Here is a 9,187-nt window from a genome sequence, read left to right on the forward strand (position 1 = left end):
TTCCAGTTGGTGAAATCCACTGCCAAACAGCTGTCAAACAGCTGTCAGCTGTATAGGATATGCATGGGTAAAAGGGTGCAAGACATTTGAGAGAAGCCAATTTGCAGGCCTCTAATGAAGCTTATGTGCAGCAATGGCGTCTATCATCTTTAACATTCCCCAGACCTGTAGGATCACTTCCTTCTTATCTTTCGTGCCCAATCATTGGCCAGAAAAACTAGAGCAAACCGTAGGAACATAATAGCTCTAGCTTCCTTGCCTATAGGAGATCTATCTGCATTTAGCTACAGTCTGCTAGGAAATGATAGCTATCCATCAGAAGTTTGAGATTAGCATAGTTGGACCTTGACAAGTTTGGATTAACCTATCATTGACACCCTAAACAGTGGTATGCATTGACATTTAATTGGAGGTTGATATATGTCTTTCTTAAAATAGTTGGCTGCTAATTTGGCACAGATTAACACCTCTTTTTCTGAATCTTCCCTCCACACACACAAGGTTCCTCTACCCACTGTAACATGATTGGGAAAAGTGCTGCTCAGCTTTTTAGGGTTATCTCACTGTCTCATGACCCCTGCCGCTATACACACCTCCTCCCCTCCCTAACTCCTCTGACCAACTGGTTCTATGTATGGCTGCCATGTTCGGCGCCTGTCTTGAATATCCAAGACGTAAATGCAGGAGCTGTTCGTTGACCAGCTACCAGCACTGACCAATGGGGGCCCAGCAGAGACCGAAATAGCAAAGCCAATGGCTGTTCCTCTTGTTCCTCTGAGTATATAAGCGCAAGAGAACTGCAGTCAAGTTGGGTGACCCCTATTTTGGTTTTGGTGAACAGGATCGGACAGTAACTTCATTTCTTGTCTAGCGTGCAGGTAAATACATACAACATCAACAAAAATGCCAATGTCACAGAAATATGGGCGGAATTAAGGAGGGCAATGCAAAATATATGGACAACTGAATTGACCTGAAGATGCATCCAAACCGTAGCAGTGGCTAAGAATCTAGAAAGTATCGTGCAAACTTTTTAAAATGCTGCCTTTGTTAAAGGGCAGCATTGGAGTTTTTGTGTTTTGACTTGTTGTCTTGATATCATTCTGTCTAAGGAAGGACACTTTATAGGTTTAGTATTTCCGATTTCAGTTCAGTGTTCTGGAATAGAAAGAGAATCAGTTGAGAAGGTTTTGGATGCTGCAGAAAATGTCCTTGATTCTGTGTACAAAGTGTATGTGCAGGGGGTCTGCATGGACTGTAGCTGTTGGGGCTGAGGCAGGTTAACATGCTTAGGTTAAGTCTTGCATTGGAAGAGCGTTCCATGTTCTTGGTAAGGTCTTGCTCTTAAGACTTGCAAGTTTTTGGACAGGTGGCGCCTAGTGGGTTTAGAGCAGGTGTAAAATGGTCCTGACGTTTTGAATATCTGGTCGTATAATTTCCCAGACTACTCACAATCAAAAGTTCACACTCTGTAGTGGCTCTTTTTTAGGGCATTTTCAGGCCCAAACAAACTAGCAAATTGTAAAATATTGTCAATGGCATTGCATGTAATGCACAGTTAATACAGTGATTTATGTATGCAAAGTATGTTGGTGATACGTCTGTGTTTTGTAATGCATGGGTTTTTTAATGTTTAAAGTGACAGGACTGTCAGAAATTGTAAATACGTGTAGAATAGTATGCGTATGATATGTATGATTTTAAGTTGTCGTTAAAATTTCAATTTGTTAAGAGATTTTCTGTTACCCAGAGTGAGGACACTTTAGTAAGCTGATGGACAATTCATGACAAAACATGAGTAAAAAATGTTTCACATCGTTACATAATTGTAATGGTTGATTAGTGAGGGAGGGGGTCGGGGGGGGCTAATGTTACAAATAATTGCTTAACAGAGGCTCCACCCACTAAATCTATTTATACATGACATATGATCTCTTGGGTATTGACTGACGTTAGTTACCGGCATTCCTATGCTGTGCACCTGTCCAATGGCTATCATGCATTCCCAATGTTCCCTCACTAAATGGGACATTCTAAAGGCATCAATTGCACTATGTTCACACGCACACGCAAGTCACATGCAAGAGGGTGTGTCTGGGAATAGTTCTTTCAGAGCCACAATCTCTGTTTCGACGATGCAATTTTGTTTTACATACAATCCTTTCTCTTTGCAGTGTGAGAAACGCAATCATGCCTTTCGGAAACACCCACAACAACTTCAAGCTCAACTTCAAAGTTGAGGAGGAGTTCCCCGACCTGACCAAGCACAACAACCATATGGCCAAGGTGCTGACCAAGGAGATCTATGGCAAGCTGAGAGACAAGCAGACTCCTAGCGGTTATACCCTGGATGATGTCATTCAGACTGGTGTTGATAATCCAGGTGAGCCATGCAAAGACGTATCAAAAGCCACATAAATGAAACCACACAGAACACCTACGACACATCGGCCCGGCAGCTGGCCCATGAATAGGGCTTCGCTCATTTCACCCCCGTCATGTGTCTAAACCGTTCTCCCGCTCTTTCTCCTCTCTCGTTCAGGTCACCCCTTCATCATGACCGTTGGCTGCGTTGCCGGTGACGAGGAGTCCTACGAGGTCTTCAAGGATCTGTTGGACCCCATCATCTCCGACCGTCATGGTGGATACAAGCCCACCGACAAGCACGCCACCGACCTGAACTTCGAGAACCTGAAGGTACGCTACACCAGTACCAACAGCAATGACGACAACAACTCAAACCGTAGACCACGATGAAACGGTTGACACGGTCGATGCAATGTCGGCACTAGTGGATGGTTCCATTGAATTACATATATCTGTTGTTTCCGTTATTTAATGACCCGCTTGTTGTTTAGGGAGGTGACGACCTGGACCCCAACTACGTTCTGTCCAGCCGTGTGCGTACCGGTCGCAGCATCAAGGGATACACCCTTCCCCCCCACAACAGCCGTGGGGAGCGCAGAGCCATTGAGAAGCTGTCCGTTGAGGGTGAGCTGATTTTGTTGTTGCAAAAGGGGGTGGGAGGGGGAGCAGTTGGACATACCCTTCACACAAACAATCAGCAGTTTACGGGATAATGGTAGATTCGTTGAGGGGTGTTGTAGGGTCATGTATTGTTGTTACTTGTTCATCTTCATGTTACTGTAGGTACCTATAGAACAGAGCAGTTCGATACTGCAATGTAGTCCTTAAGTTACTTCCTGTCAAATTATGCACAAACACAACAGTATGTTGCTCTGAAGAGATAGCATCCGTCCTTCATGTATTTGTGTTGTGTGTTTTGCTCATCTCCCCCTCAGCTCTGACCAGCCTGGATGGTGAGTTCAAGGGAAGGTACTACCCCCTGAAGTCCATGACCGATGCCGAGCAGGACCAGCTGATCAACGATCACTTCCTGTTCGACAAGCCCGTCTCCCCCCTGCTGACTTGCGCCGGCATGGCCCGTGACTGGCCCGACGGCAGAGGCATCTGGTGAGAGCTGCAGACCCCGTGTCGAGAAGAAACACAAGAACGGCCCTTTCTGTGGCCACCTGTTCTTTGAAACCAACAGGCTCATGTTTGCTCTCTTTGCCTTTCTCTTCTGCCAGGCACAACGATGCTAAGTCCTTCCTGGTCTGGGTGAACGAGGAGGATCATCTCCGTGTGATCGCCATGGAGCAGGGTGGCAACATGAGGGAGGTCTTCAGACGCTTCTGCGTCGGTCTCCAGAGGGTACGCTGACCAGCAACTCACTTACAAACGCTCGCAGGAGGAGCTTTGGCTCGGACTTGGTTTTGGTCCGGCTTGAATGCAACACACGAGACATTCATTGTTTGTTCCTCCTCTCTGTCTTCCAGATTGAGGAGATCTTCAAGAAGCACAACCACGGCTTCATGTGGAACGAGCATCTCGGCTACGTGCTGACCTGCCCCTCCAACCTGGGAACCGGCCTGCGCGGTGGCGTGCACGTCAAGCTCCCCAAGCTGAGCACACACGCAAAGTTCGATGAGATCCTCGGCAGACTGCGTCTGCAGAAGCGTGGAACAGGTGCGGCAAAGCCTGATGTGTTTTCTGCTTCGGGCGCTCAACAGAGGCGCCACTAGCATAGATTACACAGCAGAGGTCGTGCTTGTATCTGCAAAGAGCCAATGTGTTTATGTTAGCCTCCAGTGCTGACCAGGGCCGTAAGTACCATAGAGTACACAGCATAGGCTATTTCCGTAGTATATTTCCTAAGGACCCTTTCCCTTAAAAACATCCTCAAATAAATAGCCTTGATAAAAGGATAGAAGAATAGCAGATTACCAGAATATCACAAGTGACCGGTATTTAGTGTCTTCTTACACAGATTTCGTCTGCCGAGTGTGTGTGAGCGGTTTCCTCTGCTGTCACTCACTCTCATTTTTCCCCGCCCACGTCCTCAGGTGGTGTGGACACCGCCTCCGTGGGTGGAGTGTTCGACATCTCCAACGCTGACCGTCTGGGCTCCTCCGAGGTTGCCCAGGTGCAGCTGGTTGTTGATGGCGTGAAGCTGATGGTGGAGATGGAGAAGAAGCTGGAGAAGGGAGAGGCCGTCGACAGCATGATCCCCGCCCAGAAGTAAAAAAAGAAGGACAATGTTTCACCTTTTTTCACTTTTTCTAGTGACCACACCGTGATGTGCAATCAATTGAGCCAATCCAACTGGCTGGGGGGAGGGGGGGGGGTTCCTCTGCCACACCTAGAGACTCTTGACTCTGCTCACCTCTTCTTCCCTCCTCCCCCAACTCTTTTCCATTTCTATTTTCTCACCATACTTTCTTTCTTTCATTTTTTTCCACTTTTTTTTAATCCTCTCCTGGTCTTCTTTCCTTCCTCTCTCTTTTCTCACTTTTCTCTTTCTGGCGGTAACATCTTGTGATCCATTGCGCTGGGCTTGCCTGGCCGATGTGCCACCCTCTTTTCTTTTTGTTGTAAAAAGTCAACATTTGTTGAAACTGTTCAATAAAAAAACACTCCAAGAGATACTTCCAAACAAATCTGAGTCTATTATGTGGCACTGGTATTGTGTGTTTCCCAAATATAGCAAATGTGCTGCCTGTTTCTTACTTAATGTCACGGCACGACCTTGGTGAAGGGTATGCAGACTGTGAGCCAGTCTATTTGTGGGTTTGACCAAGAAGATGAACGCTTACGTTGTCATTAGTTACCTGTCTGTATTCATTTGGAAGTAGCTTCAGATAAAAGTCACTCCTAAATGACAAACAAATATCAGCTTGACACCTTGAAAGAAACATCACAAATACACACTATCCATATGCATGATGTTATATATCTTCTTTCTACATCAGTAAAGTAGCATTGATGAAAACAACGTAGATGGACATTTACAAAAAGAGCAGAAAAAGAAATAGAGGAAAAATGGCAACATATGTGAATCTTTATTAATCGTCAGCTCCATTTTTTCCTTTTATACCACAACCAATAAATCTCACTTTACAGTTTGTTTCTGAGGGGAGGATCAAACAGCAGAGGGGAGCAGAATCACTTTATTACCAAACTGTGCATCTTCTTTACTTCCATTAGTCCCCATTTGCATATTACAACAACTGGTTACAAAATCTGGCTCCAGAATGACAGTGCACTTTAAAATACTAAGTTTCCTCCAGGAACATAATACTGTAACAATTAAGCTATCTCCACACATCCAATGACAATCTGTGTCTGAGTCGATGTACCAGCACACATCGACCAAGGTCTCCCTCAAAATACATTTTCTATACATTTCACAGAATATATTCCACTGTCGGACAAATGTCCGTACAGCTAAACGCAAAATTGAGGCCTTGTTCTTCCTTATCAATAAATCCCCTTCCGCCAAACTCGTCGCTAATCCCCACACACACATACTTAGCATTCCACCAGAGGACTTTCGTCTGAGATCATTAAAATCCATGTTTCTATGGCTTGAATGCAATCCAAAGGCTTTTCAGAAATTCAGGGCTCGTCTCTGGATGGGCGTGGATTCCTTCATAACAAAGTGTAGAAGCGTTTACAAATTGGTAATTCTCTCCGTATCACATTTCTTTCAGCTCCCTTTGGAGTATTTTTTTCATCTTTTTTAATTAAGGACATATCTGAATATTTTGACGGACCTTTTAAAAAGCTCCATATGTAAACAAATATTCCATGTTATTTTTATTTTTGCAAACAATATGGTCCTAAATAACTTTCCATTTTTCGCATACTTGTGGTCAGGGGAAAGGATAGCACATAGAGCACCATATCTTTTGACTTATTTGTTGTTTTTTTCTTGGTTGGTATACCTAAAACTGGGCCCATGTGGCATGTAGCTTCCACTTGTAGGTGTGGATATTTTCATTTTTTTTTCATTTTTCCCCTTTAGACCGAAACTCTGTAGTCATGCAGTATTGCAGGTCAGTATTGTTCCCCGTTGTCATTGACAGAAACTGTTTTTAACTAGAATTACTTCCCTTGCTCTACCTATAAATAAACCTTGAGCTCTAAGATATATACTTTATTCATATATTTTATATACAGCCATTAACTGACTGATATGAATCCAGTTTTTTTTAATGATATTATTCTAAAAAATAAATAAAGTACCTGTGCAAATATCCACAAATTGAAGTGTTTCACATTTAAGACATTGGCGCCCTCCAGTGGCTAGTTCTCAGTTTTTACCTGTACAGGCACACTGGAAGGAGCTGATTCAAGTCAAAAGCAAAGTGCATTGAGGTCTATATTACCTAATGCTAATATACACCACAATGAGAAAGTCCAGGGAGAGGACAGAGCATCCGGGCATCCATGTTTTGTGACTGCCTTGGTGCCCTGAGGAGGGAGGACAGGTCAAACTATTCTCCTCGATATCGGGTTTGTGTCGTGACTCATGTAACAGCACAGACGAAACAGGACTGAGGATATCTAAGGAGATATATTTATATATATATATTTATATAAACGGGTCTACGACATGACTGCGAGTGAAATGACAGCTAATGGGTGTTTCCCTGCCAAACACAGAAATCAATAAAACACAGAATCCCAAAACCCCCAAGATGAGAGCGGAGAAAGGCCGAATGCTCTGCATTGGACGAGTAAGGATGTCCTATTTTAGAGAGGGGACATCTAATTGTTACACACAAGATGGTGGACGGCTACGGTCTGTGACGTGGGCCCCTATTAAACGTGGGGATGTTGACCAAGAAAGGCATATTAGACGGTTTCAATGGTTTGGTGGAGTGAATGAAAGACCGAGTGTGAGAGAGAAAGAGAGAGTGAAACAGAGAGAGGGAGAGAGACAGAGAGAAAGATAGATATCTACATGAGCGAAGCCACAACCAACCAAGTTAATATTAACATGAAGCTGGCAGCCTACATCGACACCACCATCTGCCTTTTATAAACCACAGGAGGAGAGATGTAAACCATTGACGATACTTGTTTTTCGGGGCAGGGAGGGACTTTCAAGGCAACCTGATTGGGAGGACAATAAGACTTCTATTTGCAAGTTATCCAGAACGTTCCCTTAACATCCCCACAGATACCAGTATAGACTCCAGTTTATGTTGGAGGTACACCAGTATATGTGCAAAATGTAATTTGAGCAGGTACCTGAAAAGCGAGAGATCAGAAAGCAGAGACAGCAGAGAGAGAAAGAGTATGGAAATCGAGAGATAGATAGATAGATAGATAGATAGATAGATAGATAGATAGATAGATAGATAGATAGATAGATAGATAGATAGATAGATAGATAGATAGATAGATAGATAGATAGATAGAACCTCAGGGAGTATCTTTAAGGCAACGTTCTAGAATGGGAATGCTTTTTGAAGTTTGCATTTTGAGCTAAATTACCTACACTTTATTAATTATTTCTCTGGCCATTAGATTTGCCCATTTTTGTTCCACACAAAAGATTGTGTATTCTCCAATTCATCTGTGCTAATATAATTTTTTACAAATTGGATGAAACAACAAGGTTGGATTCAAAGGAGCACTGAAAGGGTCACTGTTACATTTAAATAACCTTGGCCACTGTAAACATTAAGGTCAATCTGAGAGCTATGTGCAATTTGTTTTCCAAAACAATATCTAATACGTAGCTCTACAGACCTTTTTTTGTCATTAATAATAATTTTCTCAGGGAAGCTGGCGTAAGAAGAAAACGGTTATGGAAGGTTAATGGTTCAACCTTTAGTGGTTAACCTCCATATTGGTTTGGCAGGAGTCAATATGGTCAAGTGAAGGAAAGGTGAAGTGAACAATTAGCTCTTTGCCAGAAAAAATAGCTTACAACTGTGTATATTGGCCAAGAAGTGTACTTACTCCTTTAAAGTCTTATTTGATGCTGCAAAATTGGCACCGGGCCAATTCAATGTAAAAGTGGAGGAAAATATCCCTTTCCTGCCATTTGAACACAGTTGATATCACTGTCATGGCAGCCAACGGAGAACTGCATTCTGATTGGCTGCTTCAAAGCCATGTCAACCGAAAATGACAACCGCCCCCCCCCCCCCCCCTCCCCGTGTGACTGACAGTAATCCGATGGCAGCTTACACTATGTACACAAACCAAAACATAACACCAACACCCCCCTTCTGTGGGGCGCTTAACTGATCACTGAGTGGCATTTGTGCAGATTGTCCACAGGTGACAAAAACGATGGTGGATATAATCACTTCACTGGTGTTAACGTCAAACAGGATCAAACAGGGAATACAAAGCAAAACAAAAAACGTGGTCTGTTCACGCAAAGAGATGCACCGAACTGGCTTTTCAAACGACGGGTGTTTCTGACGAGGATGAAAAAAAAAAAATGACGTGAGTGCATAAATAAAAAATAATAACAAAATGACAGTATTAATAACAAATCGTTGTTTTCTTTATGGCTAGAGTAGCACTACAAAATACCAAGCTGGAGTTTCTTTGCTCCATGAGTCCAGGCCAATGGGCAGAGTTGCTCAGTAAGTCGAGAGGGGTGGTGTAGGTGAGTTTTGGAGGGGGGGGGGCACTGCTGGGGCACTGCTGGGGAAGGCCAGGGCGGAGGTGATGGTGGTGGTCATGGTGATGGGGGTGGTGGTGGTCATGGTGATGGTTGGGGTGGAGGGGGGGGAAGGGGGGGGCTCGGGCTTTATGACTAAAAGGGTGAAGGAAGTATGCGTGTCTCCGTGTGTGTCTGTGTGTGTGTGTGTGTGTG

General features: G+C 43.9%; 1 protein-coding gene across 1 annotated transcript; it reads left to right on the forward strand.

Annotated features, from left to right (window-relative positions):
- Positions 1 to 816: 816 nt before the first annotated feature.
- On the forward strand, positions 817 to 4,909 carry ckma (creatine kinase, muscle a). Its single transcript, XM_079738298.1, has 8 exons — positions 817 to 878; positions 2,175 to 2,383; positions 2,543 to 2,697; positions 2,859 to 2,991; positions 3,303 to 3,474; positions 3,591 to 3,714; positions 3,840 to 4,029; positions 4,407 to 4,909. The coding sequence occupies exons 2-8, from the start codon at positions 2,191 to 2,193 to the stop codon at positions 4,583 to 4,585; spliced, it is 1,146 nt and encodes a 381-aa protein (XP_079594424.1). The 5' UTR covers positions 817 to 878; positions 2,175 to 2,190; the 3' UTR covers positions 4,586 to 4,909.
- Positions 4,910 to 9,187: the final 4,278 nt, after the last annotated feature.

This window comes from Pollachius pollachius (genome assembly GCF_949987615.1).
Source record: "Pollachius pollachius genome assembly, chromosome: 6".
Taxonomy (NCBI): Eukaryota; Metazoa; Chordata; class Actinopteri; order Gadiformes; family Gadidae; genus Pollachius; species Pollachius pollachius.

Excerpts from the sequence above, each read along its gene's own strand:
- ckma (XM_079738298.1), top strand. The coding sequence starts at position 2,191 with ATGCCTTTCGGAAACACCCACAACAACTTCAAGCTCAACTTCAAAGTT. Across the intron at positions 2,698-2,858 it reads TGAACTTCGAGAACCTGAAG|GGAGGTGACGACCTGGACCC; the intron begins GTACGCTACACC and ends CTTGTTGTTTAG. Across the intron at positions 4,030-4,406 it reads TCTGCAGAAGCGTGGAACAG|GTGGTGTGGACACCGCCTCC; the intron begins GTGCGGCAAAGC and ends CCACGTCCTCAG.